Source organism: Lissotriton vulgaris, chromosome 3_1 (genome assembly GCF_964263255.1).
Source record: "Lissotriton vulgaris chromosome 3_1, aLisVul1.2, whole genome shotgun sequence".
Classification (NCBI taxonomy): Eukaryota; Metazoa; Chordata; class Amphibia; order Caudata; family Salamandridae; genus Lissotriton; species Lissotriton vulgaris.
In genome coordinates this window covers 551,620,474-551,636,082 of record NC_141689.1, presented here as the reverse complement: position 1 = coordinate 551,636,082, position 15,609 = coordinate 551,620,474, and the positions used below count along the sequence as shown (strand labels likewise).

Genomic DNA, 15,609 nt, shown 5'->3' with positions numbered 1-15,609 from the left:
TCATTAACATAACACAGCAAAATATACGACAAGCCTTTTTTCATAACTTCACATCAGGATTTTTAGAATATTGTACTTGGCGTTTATCTTTACTCATTAAAGTCCTCACTATAGAATTAAGATTACAATAACAATATAAATATAGGTGTTTCCCCCGTAAAAAAAGAGTTTTTAATAATGAGAATTTGTACAACGAAATATACACCAATCTTTGGCATATTACCACCCTCCGGTAAATGATGACCTATATGGTGGGTTGAGAAGGACATTTAATAACATATTTATTAGAATTCTGCGCATGTCCCATTTGTAATGTTAGCATAACATGAAATCCCTACATCAAATGTGGAAAAATGTAGATTTAAGAATGATCACATTGAAGGACTATTGTTCACCTACGTGAAGTTACCTCTTGCTTGAGATGAAGAAGCTGCTTTCGAGTTGTAGCTGACATTTTTGCACAGGCACAAGGATCTTCACCAGCACAGTTACAAGCTCCAAGTACTGCCAGCTTAAACATGAAAAATGCACAAATTACTCAAAATCACATAAGATCATATCTGAATATGACTGTATCTTTACAGACCATCTGAGAATGCCTCACCTAAGAATGATAACTTGGTAATGTTCTGCATACTTTTACAAATGCTTGTGTTTACATTTAAGGATACTATAACTTAAATAGTCTAGTTTTCACATAGTCATGCTATATATATAAGACGTATAATTATAATATTTTAAGATGGATGCTCACCTAGAATAAGCAAAACATCTGTTCAGAATCCACGTTTATCAGGAATACATTTTAGGATGTTTGAAATTAAATCAAATCATTTGCGATAACATACAGCTAAGTAAATTTCCAATATATGTTGCTACATCCATTAAGACTAAGGGTCTGATTCAGAGTTTGGTGGACGGGCACTCCATCACAAATCTGACAGATATCACAGCTGCTGTTTTACAAGTGTGTTATACCCTATTGGACATGCAATAAGGTGGACAGGATATCCACCAAGTTGTGATGGAATATCCATTCACCAAACTCTAAATCACACTCTAACTCCTGAATTAGAGTTTGGTTAGAAATGAAAATCCACTAAGCTCTGGAAGAAATGCAAAATACAGAGGAGAATCCATTAACTAAAATTGCTCCATCACATGAATATTATGGCACAGGAGATTAAGCCTGGATATTCTACCTAGTAATAACCATTTCATTTATAAAGTAGAGCGTTTTATAATAGTAATCTACAATGCATCCTAATTCTCTAACTGCTAGTGTTATCACTGAAATCCATGTCCCTCTCTCATATTTTTTTCTAAAGTCTTTTATTGGCTTAACACATTAGTACATTATTCAATGTACTTTTTAAGTCTGGGATGTGAACTCTGTTCCGCTTGTGGAATTTGCAGAGATTTCCGCATTCCGCGTTACACGGAACTCGGAGTTTTTTCCCTCGCTCGCATTTGTCAACGTCAAGTTGGCGAGCACGAGCGAGGACAATCCACCCCCCATCGAGATTTCTCAGCGTAAGCGGTCACATTTCTCAATGCTAGTGGTCAAGTATGCTTGCGATCGCTCATATTTAGTAACTGTCCCCTCACGTTGCGAAAGCTGCCGCTCGAGTAAAAATCTACTCGAAAGGAAGAAGCGCGGGCTTGCGCTGTGCATGGTGCCGTTCGCCATGATTGCACAGTGCAGACAAGTGAACAGCATTTATCCAATACACTCCGCCGCTTGCTTAGTACTTATAGCAGTGTTACAAAAGCAGAGTGGGTTAGGCGGTATTAAAGATGTCTACAGATACAGATCATGCTCATTGAATTTGGTGACCATCTTCTTCTGGCTTAATAGTTGTACCATCTAACGGAGCAGTAGGTAACAGCGTACTGCTCTAAAAATTAGGCATGAAAAAATAACATGAACGACCCAGAAAAATAGCATATCAAACAAAGGGAACCTCGGCAGCTAGTTATACAAATTCTGTGGTATATCCCTGTGTAGTCAAGATATGATCTGTGGACATTAGTCGATGTTATAATTTGCTATGTTGTCTGTCTGGAAGGGCTGTGAACAGTAAAGGTTGTTCAGTGCCTGGTAGAAGAATAATATTTAGAACTTTAAAAAAAAACAATTTCATCATTTTCTATGATAAACAACAACTTACCATATTTATATGAAAATGCACAGCAGTAACTTCATTCCATGAATCCGTAAATGCAAATCCAAGAAACATATTTAGAACTAAAATTATCATGGGGGGGTTGCAATTCCTCACTGATCTGTGGTAATTGTTGAGTTTATTTTTGCTGTCCCAATGTATACACATTTAGGAGTTTAATGTCATCTTCTGTACGTCCCTTAGAGCCTTTAGCAGGTCATCCCATTGGCCCACCATTAGTATCTTCTTGAAACTCCCTGCAGGCGGCCACACTCTGCTTTAGCCCATCACAGGGCAGAACCATGTCAAAAAGCTACCACTGGGGTTCAGGCCTCCCATTTCAATGTTATGGCTTGTCTATCTAGAAGTTGGGCCAGGTCTAAAAATCTGGAATCTGCTTTGGAGCGATGAAATAATAAACCGAAGATGCAAAACTCAAACTTGATTGTTCACCATGCCCTATAGCAGCAGATAAGCTGCTCCAATAATCTATTAATCATGGCCAATACCATATGTTTTACCCCAGCTATGATAGTATGACACCTAGGACATTCCAGTCTGGCTCCGACATGTATTCCTCTGAGCCCTTCTGCGGTAAGCTAAGCCTTGTGCTTAATGTTGAACTGGATATATTTAAGTTGGGTGTTCTAGGAAATAGTTTGGTGATAAGCTAGTAGTGTCTCCCATTCTTCATCATTCAGGGTTCTATCCATGTTGCCTTACTTTCCTAAACCACAACACAAGATCACCCTTATGCCCATTCTTTCTTCTATTTTTTCTTCTTTTTTTATTGAGAAAAGGTACATAGTATCATCAGAGTTACAAAACATTGAGACCAGTGATTACTATACACTACAACATTCTACATCAGTACATGCGCCTTGTACAGTGTGATGTGAAGTCTATTCATTTGGATTCATTGTACAGTCCATTATTCACTCGCTATTGTCCTGTGATAGGTTGTCAGTCGGAGACGTGCATATATAACTTCTGAAGGTATTTCACTTTCCCCACACCCATACAATATGCTATGTTGAATCAGGTTCTTCGGAGCACAACATGCAAATATATTTTATTAAAATAAAGATGAATCAAAAACATACAGCCAGGTTTAAATAGCAGATTTCTGTTGTGCTAATAACAACTGGTCAGCCTTTATTTAGAAAGCTGTTTCTCAGGTGTCAGCGAGGATATAGTTCCCTTTCTTGTGGGAACAGTCTAGAAATTACGGCACAAATCCTTAACAGAAAGTTGTCTGACACATTAAAGTTTATGTTGGCGATGCAGGATTGGGCAAAGAGAACTAGATTTGTTTTTTTTTTTCTCTGCTTGGCTTTTAAGAATTCCTGGGAAATAACTCCTTTCAGCTTATGTACCCAATGAGTTTAGTCATGCATCACAGTAAGAAATAAAAAAAACATAATATCTCCTTCCAATTAGACAGCACGCACTGCCAACAAAAAGTTAGCTACAAAATTTTAAAGTGAGTATTACATATGGCCATCAAATTGGGTTTGTTCTATCAATCTCACACAGATGAGTGAGATGGGCTTGGCAATACTGACATATTGTGCAGCTATATCTGTAAGAACACAACCCACTGGGCTATCTTGTCGTTTAATAGATCTCCACTGAGGGCATGTGGTTATCAAAAGAGAATTAGCCTGTCTGGTAAAGGCCTTATTAGTTACGCGTCAACATAGCTAAACATTTTCATGGAAGCTACTGATACATTTATATTGTTCTTGTTCTGGTGTCTCTTACTGCTCAAAGTACATTAACAATGTGGTCTGTTATAAGTGTTGGATTGAGCACCATCAGCTGACGAACACTAATAAAGAAATCAATAAGTGCATGGTCCATACTCCAGGGAAGAAGTTAAAGTGGCACAAGCTCTCCAATAAGAATCAATACGGCTTTTGCAACACCGAACGTAGCCCTCTATATGCAAGAGAACAAGGAAAGGGTCTTGGAGGCCTAACAAAGGGATGTAGAGAGCTGGCGAAAGCGGTTGCTTCACTTTTGGGTTGTGCGGCCCTCTATAAGACGATATACTTACCCAGACTGCTATATGTCCTGTAGAATACTCTCTATCCGGCCCCAGACGCAATCTTCGCAGGGTGGATAAAACTACCAGTGTTGGTCTGGGATGGCGGCATACCCAGAATAGCCCTGTCAATACTGACTAGACGCCAAACAGATGGAGTCATTGCCCTCCCAAATCTCGGGCTCTACTACTGGGCTTAACAATTGTTGACAGTCAACAACTGGGTCTTCTGGGGGGGTCTGCTGCGCAGCAGAATGGCCGCTCACTGAGTGTGCTCCGCCGGCCGGGGATAAATTCTTCAGTAATCCTGACATATGGAGAGTTGTTGAGACGGGTGCTGCTGCCTGCCCATGGTGGAACACCTGTGGAACCTGGTGCTGTTGCTCCTGTGCCCCGTGGCTGGATTGGGGCTGAGCTGTGCGGAGATCTGCGGAGGCGTCGGGTGCCTGTGCTCGGCTTGCCCCTTAGTCGTACTACGGGCCGGATGCCTGGAAATCAAGCCCGTGGCTGCTAGAGGGTCGCAGGCCGCAGACTTGAAAGAGACAGCAGGAGTTCAGTGCCCACAGCGTCCCTGAAGATCAAGGTAGCTGCGCTGCTTACAGACAATGTGGGAGTTGCAGAGCGGCTGGCCTGGACTGTTCTTGCCGGGTGTTCCACAGGTCTACGTACGCAGTCGGCCGGCGTATTGGGAGCCCTGAACCGCCATTTTGGGTCAGCTATGCTTTGAGGCTGAACCCCGTGACAAAGGAGAGGGGCGGCAGCATGGCTATCAGCTGGGGTCCGGGACCGCTGCTGCCCCCGAGTAAGCGTAGAGAGGACCTGTGGCCTCGGTGTGGCTGTTAGATCTGGCAAGAAGCACTAGTGAGGTGTGCAGAGCGCTATGGAAGGGAAGTTCGCCATTTTGGGACCCGGCTGGACGCAAGCCCAAAGGCTTGCCCAGAGGGAAGCGCTGTTGTCTTGTGGCGGCTGCGGTATCTGCCAGTGGTGACGCCCGAGCGGAGGATCAATCAGTGAGTGGCGTTGCGTGATCTGACCGGCGCTGAGTGCTGCGGAGCTTCGTGTGCTGTGGCTAGTGAGAAACGACCATCCGCATCATGGGTAAGCAAGACGCTAAACAACCCAAACTTACTTTTGAGAACAAACGTGCAACGCGTCATACTGAATCAGAGCCGGATGCGCAGATGGATGGCCAGAGTGACATGCATGTGGAGGATCACGGTGAAGACCTTCGTACCCTCATGTTTGAGATGCGCTACAGTCTTCGAAACATAGACTCTAAGCTGAATACCCTGACTACGCAACTGGACTCGGTCAAAACCCAGGTGACTGTACATGAGACCCTCCTTGATGCCCTGGAGAATCCCCACACTGAATTTCACGAATTCCAGGTGGAAACTGAGGAACAGCTGCTGCATATGGATAAGCTACTTGGAATCATCCGGGCTAAGAACGACGATTTGGAGGCGAGATCGCGTAGAAATAACCTACGCATTACTGGTATTCCAGAAACTACTGCCATAGCCTAAATGGAGACCTTTGTAACGAATCTACTTCACAAGCTTTTTGATCCCCATCTATCCCCTGTCTTTGTGGTGGAAAGGGCACATAGATCCTTGGGGCTGAAGCCCCCAATTGGGGCAACGCCCATTCTCGCCATGTTACTGAACTATCAAGATAGGGATCTTATCTTGTGACTGACTAGAGAGAAGGGCCAGATATCACATAAAGGCAACACCATCTCGTTCTATCTGGACTTCACTTCTGCTGTCCTGGCGGCTCGTCGAGAATTTCTCCCTGCTAAGCGACTTTTTCTGCAGGCACAGATTCCTTATGCTCTACTATACCCAACCAAACTAAAGGTCTCCTATGACGGCACAGCTCATTTTTTCACTGATGCGAAGTCCGCCTTGAAGTTCGCCAAACCTGTCAGAGGGAAGAAAAACAAAGAAATCTGGAGAGCTGAGAAGTCTGAAGTTGGCCAACTTAGTGACAATGACTGACATGGGTATCATATATCTCATTGGCCTGTGGGACTGGGTTGTTAAGCTACCACCTCGGGCGGTGCTATATGTTTTATTACTGTGGGCACCGGGTTGCATGGTGTCTTGTTGTTCTGTATGGCTTACTATCACTGAAAGGGATTTGTAACATTCTCCGCAGTACACCCGGCCACCCTGTACGAACAGGGAGGATTGCCAGTATCGCTGCGCCCCCATGGGAAGGTTCCCTACACCACTCTGTGGTTTTTTTAATCTTAGTTTGTTCTTGGTGGGTACGCTACAACCTGATTGGGGGGTTGGAGTGGGTGAGGGGTGGAGGGGAGGGAATGTTTTATTGTATGTTGCCAGTATGATTGCATATTGTGGGTCAGAATGCACTGTCTGTAATTGTAAACCGTCGCGCCTCCACTGCTCACGCCACTTAAGTCAGGGTACTACACACAAAGTCACGCTACGACATTACATTTTCTTACATGGAATATCAGGGGGTTAAACGGCGGTAGGAAATCTAGGCTTGTGCATGCCTATTTAGCCAGACATAATATAGATGTATGTCTATTGCAGGAAACTCATCTAAATGTGACACCATCGCAAAGGCTACGACACCATAGGTGGGGGAATGTGTACTCTTCTATTTACTCTAACTACGCCCGCGGAGTTGCCGTGATGGTCAGAAAGGGAGTGGACTGGCGGGAGGTTGTGGTACATGGTGATCCTGAAGGGAGGTATATCATTCTACAGGGTGTTTTGGGGGGGGGGGGGGGGGGGGGGGGGGGGTTTCCTTGGTTATTGTTGCTGTACATGGCTCAAATGTAGGCTCCCCCGACTTCTTTCAGGGTATTTGGTCTAAGATTAGAACAACAGGTTGCAGTACAATAGTATGGGGAGGGTATTTTAATGCTATCCTAGACAATGATATGGACAGGAAGGGTGCGGTTCGCCCCATACACCCAGGTTCTGGCGCTGCCTTGAATGCCATAATTTTGGATGGGGACTTACTGGACATATAGCGTGGGGGACACCCATCAGTTAGAGAAGGTACATGTATTTCCGATAATCATAGCGCTTGGTCCCGCTTGGACTTCTGGTTAGTTCCCTGCGATATTGCTAATTGGACCTCTGACACTTTGCATTTGCCGTGCTCCCTGTCAGACCACGCCCCATGTTTATTGAAGTTGTCGCTTCCGGGTGCGCACCCTCATGCCTTCTCCTGGCACCTTCCGCCTCATGCCCTGCTTAATGAAGCCTTCATGGAGGAAATACGGATGGATATCACGGAGTATTTTGCCGGTAGCTACTAAGGCCTCACTTTGGGAGGCATTAAAGGTAGTGCTTAGGGGTCAATGTAGCACGGGGTCAAGGGGGCACGGCAAGCAGGAAGGCTAAAGGCTATCCGTGGCACGATTGCCTCTTTAGAAGCCCAAATAAAGGAGCTTGAAAAACAATTTTATTCTATGAATGAATCTCATATTCTGGCTCTTTTGAAATCCAAATTGTTGGACTTCGCTGAAGATGCTCAACGTGGAGTTAAATTCTTGGGGAAATAGACCAGGTCGTACGCTAGCTGGTATGATCCGACCCTCTCGGTCGACTGCATTCATACACCAAGTACACTCCGCACACGGTGTCATTGTCAGGGGCCAGGCCGAAATTTTAGATGCATTCTCCACGTTCTATTCTCACCTGTACACTACTACCCAGGAGACTTGTCCCGAGGGACTGCAGTTTTTTCTTGACTCATTGGCATTAGTCTGGTTCAACCGGTCTCATAGAGAGTATATGGATCTCCCATACACTGAGGAAGATGTAGCCCAGATTATAAAAAGTTTACCACTAGACAAAGCCCCTGGGCTGGATGGCCTGACCACGTCATTTTATAAAACCTATGTGGAGGAGCTGGCACCTCGGCTGCTGGCAGTTTATGAGGAGGCTCTGGAGGCTGGGGAGCTGCCTCAGTCCATGATGGAAGCAATCATCATTACTCTTTTAAAACCTGGTAAGCCAGAAACAGAGTTGGATTCATACCGGCCACTATCGATGATAAACGTGGATGCTAAAATCCTGGCTAAGCTTCTTGCAAATAGATTGCAGCCCCTACTTCCCATTATTGCACTCCCGGACCAGTCGGGATTCATTCCTGGGAGGTCGACTTCTCACAACTTGCGTACTATATATTCTGTGTTGCATTATCTACACCCAGACATGCAAGCCACGCTGTATTTGTAGACTCCACAAAGGCGTTTGATATGCTCAAATGGATATATATGTTTGCAATCTTAGGCCACATGGGATTTAGCCCACTCTCCATTAACCGTATTAGGCTGCTATACACCTTGCCCAGTGCTCGCATTAGGGTGACTGGCTTGATCTCAGACCCCTTTCTTATCTCACATGGCACCAGGCAAGGATGCCCCCTTTCGCCTTTGCTCTAAGCGATTGTGATGGTGCCCTTGGCTGCCCGTATCCGGCAACATCACGCGGCCCGAGGCATAGGGTTCAGCTCCCGGAGCTTACTTATCTCCCTCTACGAAGACGATGTGACACTTTGCATTGTCAATCCAGAGGAAAACTTGGACACCATTTTAAGGGAATTCATCCGGTTCAGAGGTTTGGCGGGAATTTTTATCAACCGGGCTAAGTCAGAGATATTTCCGCTGATGGATAACACGCCCCCGGTGACATCTGAATTCCCTCTGAGATGGGAAGCAGAGGCAATTAAGTACTTGGGGGTATGGTTAAGTCGGGATACACAGGAAGTGTGGAATCTAAATTATGGGCGGGCTTTCACGTGGTTAGAAGAGAAGGTTAAAATATGGTCTGGATTGCCACTGTCTTTAGCTAGAAAGATTACATTGGCAAAAATGGTCGTCTTACCGAAGTTTTTATATCTATTTGTTAATATACCGATCCCTCTCGCGCAGCATTTTTTTAACACCATAAAGTCGCAGTTGGTCTCTCTGGTATGATTGGGAGACAGGCTCGAGCATCCTGGGAATTGTTGACCCTCCCACTGAAGCAGGGTGGTCTGGGCGCCCCAGACATACATCTTTATGCATTATGTGCAAAGGCTCAATTCTTATACTACTGGGTCCATCCAACGTCCTTCCAGCCTCATGAGGCAGTCGAGACTGATGCCATGACTCCTGTCCCACTGATGGTGGAGATTTATCAAAAGTCGCGTCACCCTCGTGGAGATAAAGATACCTCTGGGACACTGCGTTGAGCATGGGATGAGTTGCGGTGTTATATGCCCCTTCCATTCCCCTAGCGCTGGTGTCAGCAGGGACCTGGAAAGAAAGGTGAAACTTCGAACCTTCGCCGACCTCTATCCGGGAGACACGTTCAGATGCCCCCGGAGGCAGATGAAGGGCATGCGGTGCCATTCGCTGAGCTATTCCTATATCATAAGTTGCGTACGGCTTGCCGCGCCCTCTGGGAGGGGTACCCGGTGACCCCTCCACCTCTGACTGCCTTGGAGAACTTGTTGAAATCCCCGTCTCCTCATAAGCTTATTACACGGCTGTACACACATGTGCAACATACTGCCCCGTTGGTGACACCTAAATCCCTGCAGAACTGGAACAGCGAACTCTCTAGTACATTGACTGACGCTCAGTGGGATATTTGCTGTGGGCAGCTTACAGAGTTGTCCCCTAACTATAAGCTTCGATTAATTCACTTCAAATATTTGCATAGATTTTATAAAACACCTGTAAGTCTTCATCGCATGGGAATTAGGGAAGTTTTTGCATGTAGCATGGGACTGCCCAAGAGTTGCTGAGTTCTGGTCCCTCATATTCACCTCTGTGAATCTAATTCTTGGCACGCCAGATGTCCCGCCCCCTGCTTTAGGCCTATTGGGCTATGTTAAGGACACACCGCCCAAGCTGCGTAAATTGCATGCGCTCCTCTTATTGTTAGCAAGTTGCAGTCCACTGGGGCAGGAGAAGGGTGCCCTCCATCAAGGGGTGGATTACTTATGGTTACAAACAGCTAAGCATGTTCCTGGAGCTTATGCCCCCGACTTCTAGGCCTCGAAACATCTGGGAGCCATTCCTGGACTGGGCATTGATATGATGGGATGTGGCTATCCGCCTGTTACAGAGTCTGTTCCCCCTCTTAACTTTTGGATAACATGGATTTGTTGAATTTTAGTGGGGATGCCTTAGGCCCTCTTTGGGATACTATGTACTGTGATTTTAATGTGTTGATCTTCTTCTGCTATTTTCTACAACTGTTTGGATGCATGATGTACATATGTCTTTCTATTGGCGGTGGGCAGATGGGGGGTGAATTCATACTGATGTGTAAGATATTATATAGACAATGACTATGTAAACTCATGTATGGGTTTGAAATTATGCTGGCCTGTTGTGTTGTACACTGCTTTTTTCTCTTTTGAAAAATGTCAATTAAAAAAACAACAAAAAAAACAACTGGGTCTTCTGGTCCCAAGAGGAATCTTTCTAGCGGGCACCGCCATGGCCCCAGAAGGATATCTCCGAAGACTCTATGCAGGGAGTGCATTTCCCTTCTACCCATCCCTACGCAGACAGTGGTCTGCATTTGGAGGAGGGTGACAGGTGTGTTGGGGTGGCGGGCAGGGTAGCGTTGAGGACTCCACTCTGGGACATGGATCTCTTCTAGGGTCTAAGGAGCATAGACGGTCATCGAAAATGAGACCTGCTGGGGATCTTGCACTTGGGGGATGTCTGGAGAGAAGGTAAAGTAATCCTGTTCGACGAACTGCAATCTGAGTACAAATTATCCAGTAGTACATTTTTTGCAATACTAACATATTAGGTTTTTGCTCAGCAAGTGTGAAGCATTACTGGCTGAGGTAGGAGAGGATCCTCTTTGGAGTGTAGGGTCTTGAGTTCTTCCCTGACAGAGCATGCAGTGTCCCACGTCTACTCCACGCTGCTGAATAACAGTCTTCTTCCCTGGACCACTTGAAGGAGAGGTGGGAGAGAGATCTGGTAACCCTGGAGGATGCTGACTTGAGCCAGAGAAGAACTTACTATGCCTGCCGTGACGGGAACGGCTCAGGGTGAGTGATACCCTGTCTTGAAAGCACCAGAAACACGCCATGAGGGAAACGGCTAGCGCCTTCACCGTCATCCACCCGGTGCAGCAGCAGCTGGGGAACTACATCACCCAGCTGCCCCGGGGGTGGACGCGGCGGTTGTGACGCCTGACACGTGCCCGGAGGCGCCTCATTAGCAGGGAACGCCTCTCGCCCCGCGAGTCGCGCGCGGGAGCAAGGGTGGGGCAGTCTTTGGCAGTCCGAGGCAGAAGGAGGCGGGGCAACCCCCCTAACAACTACCACAATGGGTAAGCGCAAGAAAGCTCCTAACTGTGAGGAGGAGGGGAAAAATGCCAAAGTGCCTAGACTTTCAAAATCAATCATGTCTTATTTATCTTCTGCTGTGGGGGCTCTTACTAAAGAGATTGCCATCACCAAACAAGAACTGGGTTTGACCGCCCCCTGCATGGTTGACACGCCCACAATTGAGGCACTACGCACTAACATACAGGGCATGCTGGGTACACCGAGTGAAGTCCCCCCATACCCCTGGAACCTGTGGTGACTATCATTACCAACCCTACCCCCCCGGTCACTTTGACCAACCCTAATCCTCCAACTGTTGATCATGTGCAGTGTCCTCAGTCGGTCCCCCATCCATCGACGCGGAAAAGGACTAAAAAAAACAACGCTGTACACTCACCTACTACATCCCCTGACCCACTTGGCGATCAATTGGAGGCCCTTTTTGTTGCTAGAATCTAGCCACTGCTAATTGGGATTGCAAAAGATATCGTGGACACGTTGAATACATGTTTGTCTGGCCTCCTCAAGAAATGCTCATTGTTGGACAAAATTGTGAACACCCTCCCTCTGCCTGCAGAGTTGTCGAAGAGGGGCATAGTGTCTCAGGGTCCTGGCAACATAGAATGGGTACAGAGGGGTGTTGGTTCAGTACATGGCGGGCAGTGCCCTTCCGGAGGCCCCCCCCCCAAGTCTGGAAGGTAATATATCCAACCCTGCGGACATGGATCTTCCTCCCCCACTGACGCAATGAAGCACATCTTTGAGCAGGAAATTACTACCGTGCAATTTTAACCTAAGCTTGCCTCCGGCTGCTGCCCCTCTGGTTGCAGTGTTCATAGGAGTGCCACCGCTCAAAGAGGGGGAAGAGGAATCGACTACTGATCTCTTAACCAAAGCTAAGATCTGGTGCGCGGACACATGCAGCGGGGAGGATACTTCGGGCTCGCTTATTTTCGCACGGAGGGTGGGGTGGTTTGGAAAACAACCAAAGTCCATCCAGGGGGATTGTGTAGTTATAAACTTTAACAGGGCAGACAAACTCTTTTGGACTGGTTCAGACATATTAACAACGGACCATGTAAGACCTGTCCCCTTAGGTTTTTTCTATCCCCCCCTGTGAGAGACACTACAAGACGCCATCCTGCCAATGGCCCACCTTTGAAACAAACCTTGAGGGGGGGCAGCATCGGGGTTTTACCTCAATTTCGAGCTCAAAGGGCAGAGGTTCTCTCACCTCCATCTTACATCCAGGTGGCCGAGGGTGTAGCAGCGGGTAGTGGGTTAGAAACCAGCAACCGCTTTGCCCCCCTGTTAGGCATGGAGGGTATTGATTGACCACTAGTCCAGGAGCAGGCCCCACCAGTAGGAGCCCTCGTCCGAGAGGAGGATACGGTGTGTAAACTCCTTAGCTGGAATGTGGCCGGTATAAGAGCTAAAACAATGGATGAGGATTGGGTGGGCTTTGTCTCAAGGTATGAAGTCATAGCCCTCCAAGAGACATGGGATACCGCGGACAGTCTCTGGATGGATGGCTTCACTAGCTTTACCTTTGCCGCCACCCCAAGCAGATCGGGTAGAGCCATGGGAGGCCTCATATTCCTATTTTCCCTAAACCTTAAAGGGTCCCTTAAGGTCTGGTTAATAACCCTTCCCCAAATATTTTAATTGCCGAAAGGTCATTTTCCCCTACCAGGAGCACTTTCTATATCAATTTTTACAATTCACGGAACAAGGATACTGGCACCAATAGTATACCCACCTTAGATTCCCTCTTATGGTCTGTCAGTCAAAATAAATGTTTTAATCATGAACTTATTCTCATGGGGGACTTTAACATCCACCCATGTAAAGATCTTTGCAGTATAGGCACCCACGAGGGGTGTGCAAGATTAGAAGGCCCACACTTTGAGCACTCCATATCTGGAGAAGAGTTAGAAGTCCTGCTGGCCAATTACAACCTCTATGAACCAAACTCCCCTGCAGGAAAACCTAGAACTAATACCTATAAAGGCTCCAATCCGGGGTCTATTATCGATTATATATTTATGACCCCAGGGATCCTGAACAGGGTAATTTCGTATAGAACAATGGTCTCTGTACATAGCGACCATAACCCCGTAGTACTAGAGGTGGCATGGGGGCAGTATATGGGCCCAAAGCCATGCCCCCAGGAGGGAAGGCCTACACTACGTCCGGTGGATTAGGGGAGAAGGCTTAAGTTGTGGAATGTGGTACCTGACTCTTTTTATGTGGAAATCCTACCCAAAATTGATGGACTCATTGAGGTCTTTCAAAATAATATGGCCCCGGACCATGAAATAACGGGGGCTTTTGAAGCAATGTCTAGCCAAATCTCGGCCGAGCTAACGGCAAGTACGAGGCGGGGAGTTAACAACCACAGCCGTTGGTTTGACTCAAATTGCTCCAAAGCACACAGATCCTTGATGCTGGCCCTAAAGCATAATCCAAGGGATAAGAAGATCATAGCTTCACTAAGGAAGCAATATAAGTTAGCCCTTAAAACCAGGAAAGAGGAAATCAAGAAAACAGCCTGGGTGTGGACATTTTGAGGGACAGTAGACAATTTTGGTCCATCATTAACCAGCCCTTTTTCTCCGAATCGACCAATTCAGACATGGATTGCGTCATTTCGGATGATAAATGGATTACCCACTTTAGCGCAGTATATGGAGGTGTACCCTTGGACTGCACTTTGAGTATACCCGCAGTCCCTGAGGCGCCCCCTATGAGTTTTAACAAGTGTGAGGTGGAAAAAGCTATTTATGATACTAAAAAGAACAAAGCACAGGGCCCCGACGGGGTGCCGGCAGATTTTTATAAACACTCACCAAGCCTCTGGGCGGGAGTCCTGACTAATGTATTCAACGCTGCTAATAGTAACTCTTTCCCAACCACCTGGGCAATTTCCAACTTCGTCCCAATTTTTAAGAATGGCCACCGGGACGACCCAGGGTGTTATAGGCCCATATCCCTCCTGGACTCTGCCATCAAGATCCTAGGCAGAGTCCTATTAGCTAAGTTGAGGGTGAGCATTGAGAACTGTGGCGGGTTGGCAAACATCCAGTATGGTTTTTGGGAGAAGAGGGGAACATTGGAGCAGTGCTCAAATTTGCACCTTTTGATTGCCAAGTACACAGTGGCTAAGGAGGGATCCTTATTCCTGGCGTTTATTTAATTTAATTTAATTTAATTGTGGGTTTATATAGCGCTAGAATCGACTCCCGGAGGAGTATCTCCGCGCTTCGACCGCTGGGGAACCCGTCCTGGCTCACCCTGAGAGATGGTCCCTAATGGGTATCTCTAAGGTGCGACCAAGCATCCCCGGCGGTCTGGGGGGGCCATTGTGAAGATGAGGAAGCTAATGCCTAGAGTTGCCGAGTGTGGTCCCTGACTGGAGTAGGCACCGAGGCGAGAATTATCGAGCCCGCTGACCCTGGTCCAAAACCCTGCCACGTCGGGAATCGAACCCTGGTCCCGGGCCGTCCTCTGCTTACGGGTCTGCCGCGTCTAACCAGTGAGCCACACCACTTCACTTTATGGACCTCTCCTCAGCCTTTGACCTGGTGAATAGGTCCAAGCTGTGGACCACCCTGTTGAGGATTGGGATAGACAAGGCTTTAGTTAGGTTCATGGCCTCCCTTCATCAGGATTTGTTCGCTATGGTCAGGGTCACCAGGGAGGGTAGATGTAGCCCCCAGTTTAAGTCCATGCGTGGGGTAAAGCAGGGCTATATATTAGCCCCCCTACTGTTCACCATATATATCAACGGCCTGGGTAGCCATCTGGAGGAGGTGGGGGGAGACGTCCCGCGTGTAGCAGAAGCTAAGATACCTGCTCTCCTATACGCGGACGACGCAGTCCTCATAGCCCGCACTGGGATTGGTCTCCAGCGCTTGTTGCATGCATTTGGTGCCTTTATAGACGAGCTGGACATGAAGGTCAATGCAGGCAAATCCCACACGATGGTGGTCAGAGCCCATAGCCGCAAAGGGAAACCAAAAATCTTTGGTGTAAGGGTGAAGTAGTCTCAAGAACGGCGACCTT

The 15,609-nt window shown here is 46.9% G+C and overlaps 1 protein-coding gene across 1 annotated transcript in view; it reads right to left on the bottom strand.

Moving 5' to 3' along the window:
- The window catches only part of CCDC125 (coiled-coil domain containing 125), a 307,161-nt gene that overhangs the window by 68,219 nt on the left and 223,333 nt on the right, over positions 1-15,609 (bottom strand). Inside the window, exon 9 of the mRNA XM_086960825.1 lies at positions 410-511. Coding sequence (XP_086816951.1) covers positions 410-511 — 102 coding nt within the window. The remainder of the gene's footprint in view (positions 1-409; positions 512-15,609) is intronic.